Here is a 20,872-nt window from a genome sequence, read left to right on the forward strand (position 1 = left end):
ATGTATTGCCTACTTTACTGGACCCATTTTCAGGTGCATTCTGAGGGGTCTTCTGGGTAAGACGCCAGAGGGCACGTGTTATTCAGTAGACCTAAACAACCTGCAAAATGCAGTCACGTTATGTTGATGTGCTCGTGTTTCCGGATTTCCAGGTGAGCAAAAGTGATGAAAAAATGTACAAAAGTAGTGATACAGATGTATAAATATATATGCAAATATGAGAATTGTATCTGAGTTTCGCAAGTTAAATGAAGCAGTACACCGTGAGGGACAGTGCTTCAGTTAGCAATTGGCTAATGAGGATCTGAGCGGTGTAACCACCAGCAGTCTGCTACAAAACAAGTTGTGTGACTGCAGAATATTGTCAGTGTGAGTGTTTTTAGGGTTACAATGTAAACAGACATTTCAGAATCAGAATCAGAATCAGAATCAAAATCAGAGCGTATGTGTGCACATACAAGGAATCTGACATTGCACTCAATCATTTTATGTTTAAGTTCAAGAATGGATGTGAGTAATAACAGCACCAGTCAGTCAGCAGACCTGAACAGCCTGAAAAATGCACACACGCTATGTTGATGTGGTCGTGTTTCTGCATTTCCAGAAGGAGAGAATGCAATTTAAGGAATTATTTTAAACTTGCACGCCTGGAAGTCCCTTTCGCGTCCATGTGGGCAACAATTACAACGCTTAATCATAGAGTAGCTTTGGACCCCGTACTTTGACACCTAGCAGCACAGGAGCGTCACATGGGTGGCTCTCTCCCATTAACTTAATCTGAAGCAAGTAATATTGTGAAAGTTCTGTTATAATTAAATTTACGCTTAGGGTCAAGCTTGTAGAATTAGAATTAATTGTCGCTGTGAAGCAAATGATTTTGCCCTCCAAAGTGAAATAACAGTCAAGGCATTGTTGTGACATTTAAATTACACTGACACTACACTGTCGTAAAAGAACCTCGTGGCAGCGGTAAATTAGTGTCTTTGAGAAAGGACTGAATCTTAATCGCTGTTCCCAGCGGTGAGGGCATGTTGTTAAAGCACGGTAGCAGGACAGATGATAATCACAAAACTTCACGGCCGACCCGAGGGCTTGTTATTTTAAAAAATTACTAAATGAATTAACCCATCAAAGCGCTGGCATGCGATCCACGCCGAGGGCATGAAGTGGTATTTATGAACGTGTCGGTGGTTTCAAGCTCATAAACTGGAGGTATTGTTAAGTGCTTCATGTAATGCAACTGAAAAGTTGTGGTGGAGGATAATGCAGCATCTCCCTCAGATAAATTATGATGATCTTCAGTGAGTGTGCGGCGCAGGCCTATTTGTACAAGGCTGACAGTGGGAAGATGAATTACTCCCCCCTTAAAGTCTATAACCAACAAGGAGGCATATCATAGTTTGTGCTAATAAGGATCAGCCCAATTTGTGCTCTTTAAATGAATAAACATGTAGCTTTAATCTTACTTTGTAAAATGGTGTGAAACAGCACGGGCTGTTTGTTGTTGTTTTGTTGAATATGCTAATACTAAATTAGCTCCAAAAGCTCAAGCATCAACTTTTTCCTCCTTTTTTTTTCTTTTTTTTGGCAACTTGTTTGTTTACTGTATGCACATCACTTCTCATCCCTACTTAAATGAATAAATGTGTTGTTTAAAGCTTTTTTTTGTGTAGAGGATGAATGCGCTGCAGCTGTGAGCATCCAGAAGCTGCTGTTTGTTGAATATTTCCTTAAGCACAAAAAACAAGTTTAACAGGGAGCCATACCTGGGAGGAAACATATTGACTGGTTTAGCATCAAACAGAGGGAGATTGAGAGAGGGAGGCGTGATTGTGATGGACCTCGGGGGAGTAGCAGTGGTCTGCAGGGCCGTCCGAGCGGTAACGGGTGCAGTTTTGCAGCTCCTGTGATGGGCCTGTACAGAAACGAGCGTGGGGAGATACACAAACTAAGATAAGCCCGTCAGAGGATGAAGAGAGACTCTCCAGTATGTGATCAGTCACCTATAAAATTGACTTAGACCGAGCTGTTTTACTGTCTCTCAAGAAGGATTTGTGATATGACATGCAAGGAAAATGCTAAACAATCGTGCTGTGTTTTATCTCTCTCACTCTAACATTCACTTTGTTTTCAGCCTGTTAACAGCCCTGCAATAAATCCCACCGCCCTGATGGTTGTAATGAGGGCTGTTGTGGTAAATGAAACCCACCTCAGCTCCTCTATCACAGCTCTGAGGGCCATGATGGATGTGTGGATGTATGGACGTCTCAGTCTGCGTGTGGGGAAGACAATCTCTATTCAAACGCAGTCTTTATGGTCGTGATTTTAGATGCTTAGAATATAACAGAGCAGCAGAACAGACAGATGTGTTTAGACTGGAAGCTGCATCATGAAGGGAACAGTTTGACTTATAATCAGCCGTTTGTCAGTTTTTGTTCGGTCCGTCTTAACTGAAACTACAATTTTACTGCTCTGTTTACAACAGCCACTGATGTAAACAACCTGTGCACGCCACGAGACAACAACAGTTTGTTGTGTAGCGTTAGTCCTTGCATTAAAAGATATGTCAGCAATTTCATAGCAGGTTTCAGCGTAGTGTTTGCAGTTCTGTCAGTGGGGCTGCCCTTTTGTTTACGTTTGGATTACAGACTGTGCCTTATTTACCAGAACAGTAAATCGTCTAGATCCAAGTTGGACAGTTTTTCCTGCCTTCTGCCTTGAATTTGTACACGTGTCAACATCACCAGACTCCTGGGCTGCTTCTGAATGTGTGTGTTTCTTGAATTCGTTGGATGCTTGCGTTGGAGAGTAGCACGAGTGAGTGGTGGTTCGATGGTTGATCCGTGCAGCAACCGAGCGATCATGGATCCAGGAAAAATTTCCCCACGGGGGCAATAAAAGTATATCTTATCTTATCTTATCTTATCTTATCTTATCTTCTCTTATCTTATCTTATCTTATCATAGAATCTGATATAAGAATTGTGACAGAGAGCCGAGTCCCGGTGCACAACAGCTGTTGTGTGATGTGAAGTGCTGCAGTATATGCATTCATTCTGAGGGGGAGCTCACTAAATGCTACTTCAGATTTTGCAAGGTGGTTAAACAGTGGTTATGTGGGTTTACCTGTTTATAATGTTCAGTTTTTGTTTAAATTTACATTCAACTAACCTGCTGCATCAGATGGTTCATTAAACAGAGCCACATGGGAAGCTGTCCTTGGAAAGTGTTTGTGTAAGGGCAGGTATGTTTGTCCATCACACGCTAACTTCAAACAGTTAGATCAGTACTCTCCAGTTCTGACATAACTGATGCTACAGCAGCACCTACGCTAGCCTCTTCAGGAGCCGCCGTTGTTGTTTTCCAGCTATTAGTCGCTTCTTTTGCTGTCGTCACACCTGAACCACACCCGTAGCTGCCAGCTCATAGGATGCTGATTGGTCTGAACCACTGTGGAGTGGCCAAAAACTCAAGCTTCTTCAAAGCCTGGCAAGATGGATTCTCAGCTTGTATGATCTTGCGATCTCCTGAATCCAGCTGCCTCGCAAGGTCAAACCTCCACTGCTGCAACTGTATCACGTTACACAGTCATGATAAGTGTTCTTATTATTTTGTCCACCCTATTCATATCAACGAGGGAACACGTAACATTAGATCTCCTGTCGTATTCTGTATTTTGCATTATGCATATCAAAAACAAACAGAAAATATGGTACAAAACAACATTTCAGCCCACTCTGTGCAGAGGCTGCTTCTCTGCACCTGCACTCGTTTGCCCTCCATTGATGATTGTCATTCTCTTAAATTTGGTGAATGCGACTCACTCTGACTGGTGTTTTGTAGCTGTCACTCACCTCAGAGTTTTCCAGAGCCAGCGGGGGGTTTATGAGCTTCTTTAACATCAGCAGCAGTTTTTTTTCCCTTTTTTTTGTGTGTGTTGGCCCATTCAGCCGCTGTTACGCTGAGTGAGAAGAAGAATGGGGCTGAGAACAAATATCCACAAACAGCTTCACTGGGGTGATTAGACTGTTGGTATTTTGGTCCCCTCTGCAAATGTGTTGTTTACTGCTGCGGATCTGTTTTCTCAGAGGTGTAGTGACAGTGTGGTGGATCACAGTGTCTGCGGCTGGAGAAACAGCAGATGTGGCTACTTATTCCTCCCAGCTGTGGTAAAATAATCAGAGATGTGAGGACCAAAGCCTCAACACATGGTGCATCCTGGAGCTTTAAACTGGGCCTTGGTGGTGTCTCTGTGGGACCTTGAATTAGTGCATCGCATACTGCATGCTGGCCAATGTTTATTCAATATAACTCTCATCTCAGGTCTGATTTTTTTTCAGGTCTGTTATAATAAAAATTCTGTGCAAAAATGCATTTAAAAGTTGAGCTGAAGCTAATTGGAGCCGCCTGTTGTCTGAATTACACAAATCACATGGATGTCCTCAACGGCTTTTGAAATGACATCCTGGAAAGTGTTTCCTTGCTGAGCCTTGGCAGAGGAAGTACTTCCGTTAGTTGGATGTTTTCTTTTATTCCAAGTAGACAAGATCTGCAATAAACTTACACAACTACCAGGATACGTACCCATGTGATCTGGCTAACTGAAGCTCTAATTATTGCCTCCTTTGCACTTCTGTGTCCTCATTATCATGCACTGTGAGTGTGAAGACTTTCACAAATGCCAGAAGTACTATAAAAAGAGCCGTGTGGGTATCTGCTATGTACCCCGCTGTCTGTGGTTGTGTCTGTTTTGATGTACCCCAAGACTTTAAACTTGCTTTAACTGATTTTTTTTTTTTTTTTGGCCACTTGGGGGCAGCAGAAACAAGCTGAGAATACATATCAGCACCTTTTAAGCTGATGCGGTGAACTTGTTAGCCAGCAGCTGCATATTTATTTACACAACTGGCAGTTACGGAGCAACATTATCGTCCATTTGAGGTCATGTTTGTGGCCACCTGATGAATATAAGTCCAGTGTTCACTTTCCTTAAGCTGTGTTCACCAACTGCTGTGTGTGTCTGCTGTTTGGCGCTAAGCAGGAAGCGTAAAGTGGATTTGTAGAGCTTTTTCATCAGAAACAGCTGCCTCCAGCCGAAAAGTAAGCTATGAGGGCGTTCAGAGTGAACCAGAACAGTAAAACTGTGAACTGGACACCTTAACAATGAGCTGAAACTCGTCAAAGACCTCTATAAAGTGAAGGAAAGCCGCAGATTCTGGTGATGTTTCTCTGTAGGTTTTCACGTTGCCATTTGATAGATGTCATACTATATCTAAAATACAATCCAAATATATTGATTATAACCGCTTCAAGGGGGCCAAAGCCTCATTTTAGATTTGGCTGAACTTTTGAATGCCTCTTTGGGTTTTTTTCCTCTGTTTCATACAGTGCAGTCATGTTAGCTTGGCATCTCTTCACGGCCCGAGAGCAGGAATGACGATTGCGACCAGCAACTCTCTCAACATACATAAGGCATGAGAGGAAGATAAACTTAAAAATGTCTGAAGCTAATCCTTTAAGGAGTTCCTGCTTTTCTTATCGCTCCCAAGGTTTCGTCCTTTCATATTTTTTTCCATTATCTTTACACTTCTTTAGTTTGTGCTTGCTTGAGGCCGGATGTCCTAATCACTACTTTGTTAAAGGGCCTTGTGTGACTGTCACTTTACATTTGAGCTTGATTTCTGCTCGACGCCTGCGGCAAAGGTTTTAATATATAGTCGAGTGATGGATTTCTCTTCTTTCTGTCACGGCAGAAACACTAAATGGGTTTTGCCGTGTTTATATTAATGTATCAAAAGTACATTTTTAACATGTAACGGAGTATTTCTACATTGTGGTGTTGCTAGTTTTATTTCAGTTAAATACTTCTTCCACCACTACCCTAAACACACAGCCACAAATATCTCAAAGTTAACCACTTTAAAATAATTGTTGAAAATGACGGTAAGGTAAGTCATGTTACAATGTTCACATATGCAGTACTCTGCCAGCATGAGATTAAAAGGGTACAGATCTACCAGGTAGCGCCTCAATGTCTTGAATCTTAATTAGCAGTGGAAATTGTGGACTTCCTGCAGCTCACACCTTTGAAAGTAAAGGACTGATAATTTACAGGCAGTGAGGGTTGCAGCACTGCTGCGCATAGCACGGACAAATTACATGATAATATCCTGCTTAAATATCATAATACAAGAGTGGTGCAGCATTCTTCTTCAAGCCTTATTACAATCTTTTTGTGTCCCTTTGGCTCCTCTGCTGGGCTGAATAGATACCTTGTTATAAAACAGCGTGAGAGGAAGTCCAATCATTGCTTAAGTGTTTACTTTAAACCTGACATCCTCGCTACCTCCACTATTTGATAGCCTGGGAATACGGGTGTTGCTCAAGGCTTGTTGATTTGTTTATGCATGTTTACAGAACTCCTCATAAATTCCTAATCATCCTCCCAATGTTTTCTCTCTGCGACTCCGTGAAGCAGGTGTTGAAATTTGGACGAGCTCGGTCAATAGATGAAGATGGCAAAGACGGCTAAGCCTCTTAAATTTTGTGCCAGTGAGGAAAAATGTTTTTCATCAGAGTGATGATTTTGATAATCTGCACAGGATTGAGACCGAGAAATCAGTGCATGAAATTCTGCGGGATATTTATTTGTGCTCTGCAGTCACATAGAACTTTAAGGCAGATGGAAAAGATACAGTACGCACGCATTGTAAAGAAAATACGGTAGAATATAATTTTCGACGTGAACATGTTGATCACTGATATCATAAAAGCCCTAATGAATCTTTTATTGTCTGCCCTGCTCTTACCACATCTGTTTAATTCTGAACGTTACCGCCCTTATGGGGCATTCAGATCTTTAAAAATTCCCTCTTTCGGTGACCATCTGCTTTTATGGGGCCATTGTCCCTCCTAGATAGCCAACTTTTCCATTTGTCCTTATTACCTTCCATAAAACTCAGATATTTAAGAGGTGTTATAAAAGTTCCATTGCCATTTGAGGACTTCTGATATCTATTTGGCATTAACAGCTTGCATGATGCAGTAGCTCATATGCACACAGAGCCACTTAGCTTTGCAGGGAAATTATCGGCACAATATAACACGCTTTTTACAACCCTAATAATGGGTTTCTGTGAATGGGAGGTGGGTGTCATTTTGGTCATCAGTGTTAAGAGAGGTGCGGCGCCATATGCTGCCACTTGTTTATGTAAATGTGTTTAAAAGGTTGGTGGAATGCTGTTTATATACAGTTTGCTCGGGATGTGTACAAAGAGTTGAGTTGGCGCTATAAAGTTGAGGATGGTGCACGGGGGACATCACAGCGACAGTGTCGGAAACAATAAAGCTGGACTCGCGGCAGTCAATGCTCACTCAGCTGCTGATGGATATTAGCTTTGTTAGCATTGTTTGTCCACACTTGCACCATTTCAAATGCAATTATTGAAATTTGTCGTTGACTTTCATATTGCCGGCTGTTAACACTAAAGCGTGCTTGTGGCATGGTGTTGTTAGTGGGAGAAGTGGTGGAAAAAAAATCGTGTTTTGACTTGACCCCTGCAGCGTCAGCACGCTGTTCCAGCAGCTCACACTGAGCTCCTCCCGTGCAGGGATCTTGGGGCTCTGCGGCATTAAAAGAGCGCCTGCCGTAATTTCCCCGAGCAATGCGTGTTGTAAAAAACATGAATGAAGAAACAAACAAACACCAAGTCAACAAAGTGCCCCTCTTAAGCTGTTGTGTCACTGTTTAGGAGACCGAATGGGCTCATAAACTTGAAGTCAGAAGCATTAGAAGTGTAGTCAAGTGAGTAACTCAAAGCACAAAACATGTAACATTTGGTTCATGTTGATACACTGAAATCAAATAGTCTGACTGTATCTACAAAATATGTTTATATACAACTAATTTGCTTTGCCAGATATATTTGGAGGAAGCATAGTTGCTGCCTGTGACAGCATTCTTCTCAGGAAGTTTCAACATCAATACACTTTATTTGTTCCCATGGGGAACTTTGTTTAGGACGCCGCATTGCAGGTCCGCAATAAATTAACGAATAAACAGCACAGAGCAACAATCCCATAAGAACACACGACACATCATAAACCCACTGATCTTAAAAAATAAAACGCTGGAAGACACAGTTTGACATTTTTATACTGCAGAGAACTCGTACGGGGGAAGTTGAGGTAGGCATTTGGATGCACACAGCACTTAAACACTGGAGGCTGACATGCATCCCATGTGCAGGTTTAGACTAGCAGAAGAAAGAAAATCAACCTTATTCCAGTGCTTTAAGCTACTTAAGCATAACCATAAAAAACTTGAACCATGCTGTAGTTGCCATGAGTGGACATTGTCGGGAAAACAGATGAAATAAACTAAATTTGTCAGTAAACATATGTGTGTACCGTATATTTATACATATATGTGTACTTGTATATATTTATATAGGATTTAGGGGAAAATGTCACAGAAATGTGATATAATGTTCAGAATTATGTTAACATTATTGTTTTATGACCTGAAAATAAGAATTATTGTGTTTTCGTCTCCGTCTAATGGGCTCTTTATATCTACAGAGGGAGCAGGTCCTCTTCCTGCACGTTGCGTCACCAACATGATTCTACAGCATGAAAGTATTCAGTTGGTTGCAATCTGCAACTTCACAGCGAGATGCCACTAAATCCTCTCACTGGACCTTGAAATCAGAACGTTTCCTTGTCATGTTGATCAAAAAGATGACATAAAAACACTTGCATTGTGCTTCCTGATTGGTGCTTGGAAGGTTGTGACATCACCTTTTTCCAGCGGGACCACGCCCACTTCAGATCAGTGAAAAGAGCCCACTGAAAAAGCACAAATCCAGAAATCTCTGAGTGAAAGTAACTCAAACCTTGGTACAATAAATCAGAAAATAGATTTTTCTGGGCCTTTAAAGCCTTAAAAAAGAAAAAAAAAACCCGACCATTTTGAATGTTGCGGCTGGAGCAAACAACTTAATGAAATCATTGGCATAATTCTATTGGCTAAAGGAGACAAACTACATGCAAAATCCTACTCAACATAAACATAAGTAAATTAAATATAAATGTGTTATTTTCCCAGACTTTCTGTCCCCATCAGGACAGTGTAGAAAAGCATCGGCCGGCAGTGCCATTATCATAGGCCTCCATTATGCACTTTACTTTGCTTTGATGTTGACAATCTTTCCTCATTTCCTCGAAATGTTGTTTTCTTCCCGGCCATCACACGGCACTTACACATTATTCCTTTCATGTTTCTCACTTTGTGTTTATGAATCTGTACTTAATCTGTCTGCATAAGTCCCAACGTGTCAGTACAACAGCGTAAGTACAGATTCCTGACACAAAATGCCCATTACCCACCGACCAACTACCAGACCATATTAATTACCGCTGCCACCTTGCTCAAACAGCTCTGTTTGGCTAATTCCATAGTCTCTTCCTGGCACAAGTCAATTCAACTTCAAGGCTCAGGGCTTCCTAGTAATTGGAACAAACATGGCAGTAGTGATGTTTGGAGCTAAATCTTTGCCAGAGGCACTGTCGACTGCTGTTGTATTATCCTCTTTGTCACAGCTCTCAGTAAAGGTGCACAGTTCTAGATACACATACCGGCAAACCTTGTAATCCTGATTATAATAATCCTTTATGAAAATACCTTATTACAACCTGTCTGCCAAAGTTTTGTCAGTCAATTACTTTATCTGATTCAGAATTTGTGCACAAATAAAAGTGACATTCCCACAGATAGCTCTGACTCATATTCTGGAATAGAAACATACACTTATTTACTGCAGGCGCTGTTGCAATCTTGATGTATTATTCAATTACAGTGTTGCCGAGTTAATATCCTTATTACCATGTTAACTCTGGGTTATTGTACCAAACAGATGTTTGTTTGAAGCATGGCCCTCTTGTTGATTTTACACATTAGACTGCATGTGTTCCGTTGTCTTGCCTGCAGTATTTTCTGTCCTTTTGAGCTTTAAGTGAACTGACTGCTTTGAAGTGGCGGACTCTCCCGGATCCTCCCTGCGCTCGGCAACGAGCCAGAAGGACTTTTGTTTCCTCAGTGACAACTTGAAGGCAGGTATTGCCTCCTAGCCTACTAACTGCAGGCATGCTTTGTTTCTCACTCAGCCAACCATGAACAGTGTGCATGGTCTACCTCCTTCATCTCCCGAGCCACTGAACTCCTCTTCCCATAACATTTTGATGAGGGTGCTCTCAGGAAAAATACGCTTCTGCATCGAGACAGTCAACTGGCTTTTGTTGTTGTTGTTGTTTTTTACACCACTGGGGGAAAAAAAAGCTTGATTTGACATTGTTTTTGGATTTTGAATGAACATAGCAGACTCTTGCCTGGTGGTTCCCTTTATCCTCATTTAACAGTTTTTCAGTGGTTGGCTCCACACATAAGACAGAAAAAAATTGTAAAAACTGACAGTCTCAGTTTGAATGAACGCTGCCTTATTTATCAAAGTAGTAATTATCCATGTGAACTCACAATCAAATGACAGATGTGCAACTGCCAATAGTTAATAGGCGTGCTTATAGCTGCAGCTCAAGATTGAGACCTCAAAGGCAGCAGAAACGTACTATCAGATCTGAAACAGTATCAGCAGTCTGGACCTGCTAGTGAAACGATGTTGTGAAAGTTCAGCAGGCATCAGTAAACTGCTCCCAGAAAGGACAACGAGCAGATTGAAACATTGTGTTTTTGTTTCAAAGTGTTGCTTTTAGATGAAGCAAATTTAGGAAAAAGGGGAATATGTAATGCATTTAAAACCAGCAGCTATTTTGAATTCTGCCGAACAGTGAATTTCAACAACAATTTATACAAGACTGAGGTGGACCTGAGAGCTTAGGGAAACACGCGCAAATAGACAAATGATAAGAAAGTGTAGAAAACATCTTCACCAATGTGACAGCACATGACAGCATAGCAGATATAGAAAACACAACCGAACACAGAAACAGGCTGAAGATGACCACACATCAGTGACAGTTACTGTTATGATGGTGTTAATCAGTAAAAGTGGGTGTAATTGTTGTTTTTATAATAGCAATGCATCAAATGACAATGTGAAAACAATACATGGGTATGAAAGGGGCCTCTTGAAGTGATTAACATCATTCTGAAGGGCCTCGCAGCTCCATAACCTTCATAGAGTTTCAGCTCATTGTTTAACAGTCCAACCCACAGCTTTACTGTTCTGGTTCACTCTGCTCTCAAAGAAGCGTCTTCATCTGCAGTAGGCGACACTGTGCACGACCTGCTCAGCAGCAAACAGCAGACCAACACAGTTAGAGACTAGCTGGTGAACATAGTGGAGCATTTAGCCGCTAAAGAGCCAGATCTTTCCCTCAAGAGTTGGTTGGGAACAGAAACAGAGCTAAGGTGGACATGACTCCAAATGAATATTAATGCAGCTCTATAACTGCTGCATGTGTAGGCAACTGCTTGCAAGAAACTCATGCCATCGTTGTGTTCACAACTTGTTTACGCTGCCCCCAAATGGCCAAAAATAATAATTATTGCACAATCAAATAGGTTTTATTCTGCTAGCATGATACACCTATCCTTTAGTGAGTGTATATAGTTTACAGGCTAATATATTCTTTATTACGCTAAATAACTGGAGTAAATAACTCTCTGAACCACAACCATAGCAACAATTGGGCGTATTCATCCTTTTTTAGTGTCCACTGGAATTTTCATTTTGTAACTTCTGTTCAACTTCTATCGTTGGTTATATTGTTTGAATTTTGTTTGTGTTTTCTATTCATTTGCAGCTTTTTTTTTTGTTACGCCGCATATTTGTTGTGAAATTAGTTCACTGAGGATGTTTCAGGTTTTTTTAAACATGAGTAAACCCACTAAAATAACCAACTGACCCATTGCCAGTAGATGAGTTTAACTTTCTGCTTCAACAGTGCTGAAAAGCAAGCAACAGTGGAAGGCAGCATGGAGGCCGTGGTATGGTGGTTAAGTTTTTTTCTGTCTTTTCGTCGATGATGAAGACGATGATGACACTCTGTCTGATATCGGGCAATATTTATGCGCCAACTTGCAGGGCTTCAATGTGTGTCATCATCATGGCAGAAATTAATTAAATGTCCACCTGGGTGTCACGTTTCCATCACTGCTGATCAGAGCTGGAGCCCAAAAATACCCATAACTACTGCAGAGTCATTTGACCTGAGCGCAGATTTTCCCACTGAAGACAAAAGCCAGATGTTAGTGTTTTTTTGTCCAGTGTGAAACAGGCTTCACATTCAGTTGCAGTGTGTTGTGTGACAGGCATATTCATGCCTAATACTTCTCGCCACAGCCCTAATCAAAGGGATACAGACAAGATGATTCTCCTAAGACAAATATATTGCAAACAGAAAGCATCAAATTCTTCACAGTAGCTTGCATCTTTGTTTTTTGCATGGCCGCAGTGTTACAGTACACTGGATTAAGGATGTCTGCAGAGGAGTTGTGCTAATCAGGGTAAATTAGTTTGGCATACCAATCCTACTCTGTCCTGAAGTCAAGGAAAAAGGCAAAGAGGGCCTCAAATTTCTTTGTTCCAGACGTGAGGGGGTTTGCACTCACAGACAAATATAGTTGAATGAGATGGAGATAAGAGCCAAGAATAAAATGATTGAAATTTTCAATCTAGGGTTGAACAGCAGAGTGAGCAGAGATGAGATGCAAACCAAGCGTCCCTTTGGGGAGAAGGATATGGATTACAAGATCCTGCTGCTGGTCTACAGAGACACAGGCAATCACTCAGCCGTTTGATATCCTGTTGTAGGTTGTGCTTGATGCTACTGTATGCTTTCTACTCACACTGAAGAATATATGATGACTATGATCAACGTTTTTTTTTTTATGTGTGACACCTTTTAAGGAGCAGGCTCTTATTTTCTGGTGTTGCAACCCCAGGAGAGCCCTTGTGCTGCATTGCCAGCCCTGCAGCATGTTACAAGAAATTGTATGTGTTTCAGGTTATGGATCCCAGTGGCATAATGAAACACATCGCTTACTGAATGCAAGAGGAGCCGCATGTGTGTACGTGCTTGGATACCAGTGATATTTTATACCTTCTTTCAACTGCACTAAAGTCATGCATGTCTGTGGTTTTCACAATGCAAAACAGTTTTTGGTAATAACATGCATTTTTTTATACAGATGTGTGGCCGTGCACATTTTCATTGGGTGGAACTGGGCACAGATGGCTCTGATGTAATCTCTTCAATCTGCTATTAATCATACTGTACAGAAATGGGGAAAAACACTGCAGTAAAGGTCATGAAGAAGTGGATTTTGTGCTATTTATTGCATAGGATGGCTATAGGATAGGATGGTTCAATCTATGAGATTGTCAAAGGCTACAAGTCAAAGTGGACATAGTAATCTCCCTTTATTATTGATCTTTTGCATTTATCTTTTTGAGCAGGTTTACCCCTAACAATTTATAGTAATGCCAGACCCAGCAAGGACTATCTTCATTCCAGTTCTTACACATACAGTCTGCATCTCAGCAGGTGTGTCCAGGGATTAAACAGAGCTGGAGGCAGCGGGATCATAGCCCCAGTGTACATGGTTCAGGTGCAGTTTATTCCAAACGTATCTGCCTCCAGCCGCAGGGGCCTGCTGCCGCAAGCAAGCAGGGCCTTCACTTCTCACACTTACAGTTTGGTCGATCAGTATGTTTAGTTGCACACAAGAAGACGAATTATTCTGAGAAATCGTGTTATGGCAGGAAACCTGTGAACTTGCTGACATGCACTGCAGCAATGTGGTTACTCTGCAGTACAGCCCTGATTCCACAAAAGTTAGGATGCTGTGTAAAATGTTAAGAAAAACGGTTGTACAAAGTGTTCCAGAGCACATGTAGTAACATCCTTTATACAATCACGTGTTCACAAAGTGTTGAACCTCGCTCCATCATTGCTTGTGAATGACTGAGCCTTTCCAGGATGCTCCTTTCATACCCAATCATGATACTATCACCTGTTACCAATCAACCTGTTTACCTGTGGAATGATCCAAACAGGTGTTTTTGGAGCGCTCCACAACTTTCCCAGTCTTTAATGCTCCTGTCCTGACTTGAAATGTGTTATGCTGATGATGTGGTGTGATGCTTCAGTTTAAAGAGTTCTTTTGGCATGATAATTGTACTTATTTATTTGGGACAGTGCTCATCAATCAACATTATGATGGAGAAGTGCCAAAGTTGCCCAAGATTGACTATGTTTATGCAGTCGCTTGCCAGAATGTTAAAATGACCCAACCTGTCTCACTATTAATTGAACTTGCACACTGTGCATTTACATTCAATTCAACATTGAATGCTCAGTCAGACACCCATTACTGATAAACCATCTCTTCAGCTTATACTGTCATTCTTGTTTAGCTTTGTCTTTCTTTTGAAAAATGTGAGCCACAGTGTCTGACTCCATCAATCCCCTAGCTAATTCAAAAATGGGCAAAGAGGTGGAGTGTTTGTGGAGCTGAGACGGGCCGAAGACTCAAACACTTGAGTTATATAACACCCTGTACAGTTGTCATGAACAGGCCAATTAGCTATAGAGACCAAACCATCTTTATTTCTGTTGTAAAGCTGGGCATTTTAATATGGGGGATTGTGGGGATTGACTATTGGAGCCAGCAAGTGGCCATTCAACACTTCATTTTTAGCCCCAGAGGTTGCTGCTTGCACACGAGCCGTACAGAAGAGCTGCACAGCTGTGAGATGATGAAGAAAATTCCCAAAGCTGTACCATATTATTTTCATCAAGGAATTTTATAGAGGGTGTGCATGCTTGAAATCAGGCTTTAGAGATGACACTTTTAAGGGTGTGTAGTCAAAATCAGTAGACCCAGAAAAATTGCACACCTACCACACAAAGTATGAGACAGTTTGAAAGCCTGTTTATGCATCTACAATCTATCTAGAAAGTTGTACTCGTGACAGAAATGTTCTTTTGGTGTAAAGGAAACAAAAGACGTGATTTATAGTTATATAGTGATATTTTTGTCTGTCACACGAATGCATTTTTATGAAGACATCAATGGGCATCTGCATCTGTTCTCTAAATTACCAAAGCACTGTTATTGTGGCCAGATTGAAAATGTCCAGTTTAATATTTCATTTGATGCGGCTGCCAGATAGACAGCAGCCACAGCAGCGATGGAGAGGACAGAGGCCACAAAAAGTGAAGCCTAGTAAGAAAAATAGTGCCGATCACAGACTAATTGCTGATGAATAACTAAAAAAGGACACTGAATGGCAGCTGTGTTTTTCCAAAACTAACCACATTTTGGAGGTCTGACGAGCAAGAAATTAGCATCAAAATTGCATCTCAAGGAAGGAGACATCATGACTAAATCTGAATTCTGCCACCCACCTTTTCTTTTAAATAAATTCGGCACCCATGGTTCCTGCACTTTATTTATTCATACTTTCTTTTTTCTTTCTGACCTTTTGTTGCTTGAAGAGTGCACCCAATTTGTGTTGGCTGCTACAACGTCACCCAGCAGCCACTTTAGCTGCTGTTTTTTGGATTTTTACTTCACTAATCCAGATATTATAGCTCAAAGTGACATCGCGCCGACAGCTTGGTGGTCTGTGCTGTCTGCACTTTGTCAGGACCGCTGCAAACACACACACACACACACACACACACACACACACACACACACACACACACACACACACACACACACACACACACACACACACACACACACCATGCACAAAGAGCTCAGCAGGCCTTTCAACAATGAGTGACTTTACCTTGATCTACTAGTTTGATTAATTGATATGCTGGAGATTGAGATGTGAGAGGATTGTGCTCACTCACCGGCCGTCATGGTCACAGTCATTACAGCTGACAGACTGCACTGAAACCAAAGAGTGAGGAGTCCTTGAGGCAAACTGAAGCCTATTACCAGGCTATAACAACAATGAACTGCTTTAAAACAAGGATTAATGCCACATATTGAAATGTTAAGGCACAAATCATAAATGAATAGTTGAGCGCAATGTACGGTAGCCACAGTGTGGTTTAATAGTTTCATTTCGAAGAGAGATCATAAAGGGCTTGATGTGCAGATTTTATAAAGCGTGCATGTAATATGCAGCCTTAGCGCTGCATGTGTGCACGTGCAGGTGAATCATGGCTCCTCACAGATGCCACTTTAACCCCAAGCTATGCCCACAAATGAATTGTGTCATCACCTTTGGGTGAGTTCACAGTATTGATCTTTTTCCAGTCTTGCTCGAGTTTGCTTTTCCGACACATAGCGGCAGGTGTATTTTTCAGTGGTGGGAAAATGAAGTCCTGCAAAAATCCTGCATTTAAACTACTGCTGAAGTCAAAATACAGAAGTGTTTTCGACAGATTGTGGTTAAAGGTCCAGTGTGTGGGTCCAGGATTTGGGGGGATCTATTGGCAGAAATGGATAATGGATTTTCATTAGTGTATAATCACAGAGTCTGCCCTGTTGCACCACCATGTACAGTAGCCCAGAGCGGACAAACCAAACACTAACTCTGGAGCACCTTTTGCGTTTTCATATTTTCACCACAGGTTCTCCTGTTCGCTTGGATGGGGAGGGTGTGGCGAGGGATATTCAGTTGATGTAATCCACAACCTCACTACTAGATGCCACTAAATCCTACACAGTGGTCCTTTAAAGTATTAAAAGTAACACTACTCTAATACTATATATTGTTATATATGACATTATTAGATTGCTAGTACTGTTTTCAGTGTAATGGTTCTCAATCTGGTCTCCCTCTAAAGGTAAATCTGAGATGCTGTGAGACAATCAATGGGAGAGAAAAGAAGAAGAAACTAATTTCTGCCACACAAATCTGTACTAGTTTTCAGGCTTTTCTCTAATCTTTGCTTTTTGGGCCTTGAGCATTTAAATTAACCCATCTGAGAAATTTGGATGGGAAATATCTTTTAGGTGGAACTGCTAATATCTCATAGACAAATCAAACATGACAAAAAAAAAAAAATCACAAGGCATAAAGTTTGGGAACCACTGATTTAACCTCTAACTGTGCGTGGTGTTTTATAACCTTAATATATGCTTTTTAATCTATAGTATTTATGTGAAAAGTAACTAGTCATAGCTGTAGAATACATTTCCCTCTAAAAAAGTTTTAGAGTAGAAGGACAAGGTAGCATAAAATGAAGTAAAATACTCAAGTGCAAGTACCGCTTTGAGGTTACATTCCACCACTGGTGTTTCTCATGTTACACTTTAACATGACTGATGGATATTTGAAAATCCTGACAGACCCTGTCTTTTGTTCACAGCTATACCCTCCGTGTGGTGGGCAATGGGATCAAGGCTCAGAGTACCAACCCTGAGGTCAAAGTGAAGGGAGCGGACCCTGTAATAAATCAGATCATTGACAAACTGAAACACATCAATCAGGTGAGCCTGTCTCGCATATTTACTGTATATGTTTCCAACTCTCCCTCTGCTGTAAGTCTATATTTCCATCCCTTATTCTGTCAAACATATGGTAATTGTCTCCTCAGGCAATCTGCTAATTCTCTGTGCTTCTTTGTTTTATGGAACATTAAGTATCTTGTGTTAGCTTTGGGTTCGTTCTTCAAGGTACGCAGAATCGGCTGCCTTGAAAAGCTGCTTGCAAAGCTGAAGCCCCCTACTCTTCGCCTTTGAATAACTCAACAAAATCGTTTATTTTTTATCATCTTTCATATTACCAGTAAGTACCGGCTAATAGAAAGCTGGTCTCAAATGCAAAATCATCTGCTGGCAATGAAAAAACAAAAATCAATCATTACACATTTAGAAACCCATTTGATCTGGTTTGTGTGTCTTCATATTTACAAAATTCTTTTTTTTTTCCTCTTTGTCTAAATCAATGTAGCTTTTCTATCACCCAGCCTGCTTTTATGTGCGTTTGTGCTGCTGTGGCTCCTTTCAGTGCTGTTTATCTCTCAGGATGATGAGATTAGGGCAGTTTACGGGAGCACTCTCACTTCTGTATCTTCAATAACAGCTGCTGTAGCAGCCTCTGGGTTGTTGCATTGCAGCGGCAGCTTCACATGTCTGTTGCTCTGCTTTCCCAAGTGGCAGGCTGAAGGCCAGGTCACCTCTCTTGACCTCGTGCTGGCACCCCCTCCCTGACTAATTCACACCATCTGTGGGATGTCAGAACACATAAATCTATAGCATAACCATTCAGGAGCTCCTGATCTGCCTCATTGGCATTCACTCTGTATGTCTTTCTCTCTCTGTGTGTGTTTTTGCCACTTGCGTCTTAAATGTGCATCTTTTTGTATGCCCTTGTGCTTCTGTGAATTTTTATCTACAGGAGAAAGTTTAACGACTCAGAATACTCCGAAATCTGCTGCGCATGATTTACTGGAACTACTGTGAAACAGGTCACGATCGTCAGCTCAGCCCAGATTATGTAATCATTTATAATCTTCTGTAACTTTAAACCCTCTGTTTTTTTCCGTGCAACATCTTTTGCACATACTTGCCTCTTTTTGTCCACATTTTCTGTTCATCTCCTTTTTCTGCTAGCTGTTCATTGTAACAGAAACATTTTCATCAACATTGTTAGCTTGCCACCTGTTCCTCCTGTCCTGGTAAACTCAGTCTTTGGTTCTACCCAATGTAATAACTGATCAGTTATGAGCAATTCTCTCATTGATCCCATGTAGTAAATGTAGGTCTCAACCAATCCCATAACTGTGTGGCCTAAAAACTCCTACCCAAAGCATACCCAAGGTGAACTAATAGCTGTTTTTGAACCATTTGGAGTAGAAGCATGGTTTTGGTCTGTTTTGAAAGACTCACTCACTGTAAGTGTTACTGGCATTGAGTAGTAGAAGTTTGAACACACTGAAGTAGAAGGGTTTTTTGGCAAATTGATCCTTGCAGATGATTATATCTGGAGCTTATTAGCTGGAAAAAAACACAGTGGGACCACAGCATGAAGCCAAACCAAATTGTCCAAATTTTTATAAAAACTGATAACAACACCAAAGAAGCTGAATATTTTTTTTCCAATGCAATATCTAGGCATCCCCCCAAAAATGGTAATTTCCCATATATTTATCTTCATAAATATCTATGTTTATATTCATGAAATCTATGTTTTGGCCATCTATATTCATATTTAAGGTATCTATACCTATATATTTGTCCGTATATCTTTATATTGTGGCAGTTTATCTTATTTAACCCTTCATCATATTATTCATTTTGAGCTGTGTTTCTGTTCACATGGCAAATATAAATCCAGTTGTCACTCCTCTTTTATTTATTTACCTTTTGGACCAATGGAAATATCTGTACAGTGTTCAGAGCTTCTTTACTGAAAAAAATGGTCAACTTGCAACCAGAAAACAAAAACTGTGAGCTGAAATATGTTAAAATGCTCCATAGAGCTCAAAGCAGCTGTAGACATTTGCTTTCCTTTTGTTTTTCGTCTTTCCTTCTTGAAGTTACACATTTAAAGCATTTCTTTCCTTGCATGTGCTTTGCTTTTTTTAAAAAAATGAGATGTTGCGTGAACTCGTTAGTGCTGTCACAAACAGTGATGAAAAGCGGCACTATAACACATTTGATCTATTGCTCATTATCAGTTTGCTCACCCATCTGAGAGGCAAATCTCTGGTCTGTGAACAAACCAACTGACTCTGACATGTAGCAAACAAACAGGAAAAACAAAACACTCACAGTGTGACATTTGATTTTCACGTTCACAGCTTGTACAGAAAAAAGTGACATATTGCAGGTACATTTTCCGGTTTATCGAAATTCTGTTTTTTGCTTCAGTTTTGGAATGATGTGCTGCTTTCACAACCCGAGCAGCAGCCTTTGTCCATATTCAAAGACAATGACCCAGCAGATGCACAGTTTTTGTCAAAAAGATTCTCCCAAGAACATTTCTTCCAAGTTTAATTGAAAATGAAATAGATGACATTTTTTAATACATGAATAAGAAGGATCGTTTGGTAAGAATGGCATAGAAATCATGTAACACTGACTCACTGGCTCTTAATTCCCCCTTAAAAATCAGCCACCTGGGAATTCACTTAAATGTAAATGCATTTACAGAATTTGCTGAACAAAAGCAGCATGAAATGAAAAGACAACGCAACCTGAACAGAGTCTCAGTCGAAACTAATTTGCAGCATGTGGTTTTTCTCCACGTTATGTTGTGTTTCCTGTCAGAATCCCAGCTTTACCTTGTGTTTCATGCTCATTAGCAAGCAGCTTGCTAGCACACTAAGCTAATATGGCGACCATGGTAAACGAACACACTTAGCATCAGCGTGTTGGTGTTGTAATTGTGAGAATATTAGCATCCAGATGTTAGCATTTAGCGCAAAGTACTGCTGGGCCTGTAGCATGACATCGCTGCTAGCATTGCTGTAGACTCCAGGCCTGGGGTGCCGGTGAAATTTGACACCCTAACAGATTAAGCTCTCTGCTCAAATACTTTAATCGGAGTCCGAACAAATTTCAATATGTGTATGATAACATCGCTGACAATTTCTGATCAGATTCTGATGTTTCTCGGAGCAGATGAAGCTTCACATTTCAGCCACTCTTCAGCAACACGTTATGTACAATACATACAAAATCCCCCACCTAAATAGTCCCATAGAATATAACTAGTATCCAGATAAAATCTCTGAGGTGTCAACAGTGTTTCTGTTCATTTAACACAATAAAATCCAACACAGGTGACAGTTTTTCTTTGTGGGTGGTAATGCGGTTTAAGCAAGTTTAAGTTTGCAGTTAAGCAAAACAAACTACTGTAATTTTACTAAAGTAGTGAGGC

The 20,872-nt window shown here is 40.8% G+C and overlaps 1 protein-coding gene across 1 annotated transcript in view; it reads left to right on the forward strand.

Moving 5' to 3' along the window:
• The window catches only part of gpc5a (glypican 5a), a 124,906-nt gene that overhangs the window by 41,751 nt on the left and 62,283 nt on the right, over positions 1-20,872 (forward strand). Inside the window, exon 7 of the mRNA XM_041943657.1 lies at positions 17,355-17,475. Within this exon, the coding sequence (XP_041799591.1) occupies positions 17,355-17,475 (121 nt within the window). The remainder of the gene's footprint in view (positions 1-17,354; positions 17,476-20,872) is intronic.

This window comes from Chelmon rostratus, chromosome 1, assembly GCF_017976325.1.
Source record: "Chelmon rostratus isolate fCheRos1 chromosome 1, fCheRos1.pri, whole genome shotgun sequence".
In the NCBI taxonomy this organism is placed as follows: domain Eukaryota; kingdom Metazoa; phylum Chordata; class Actinopteri; order Chaetodontiformes; family Chaetodontidae; genus Chelmon; species Chelmon rostratus.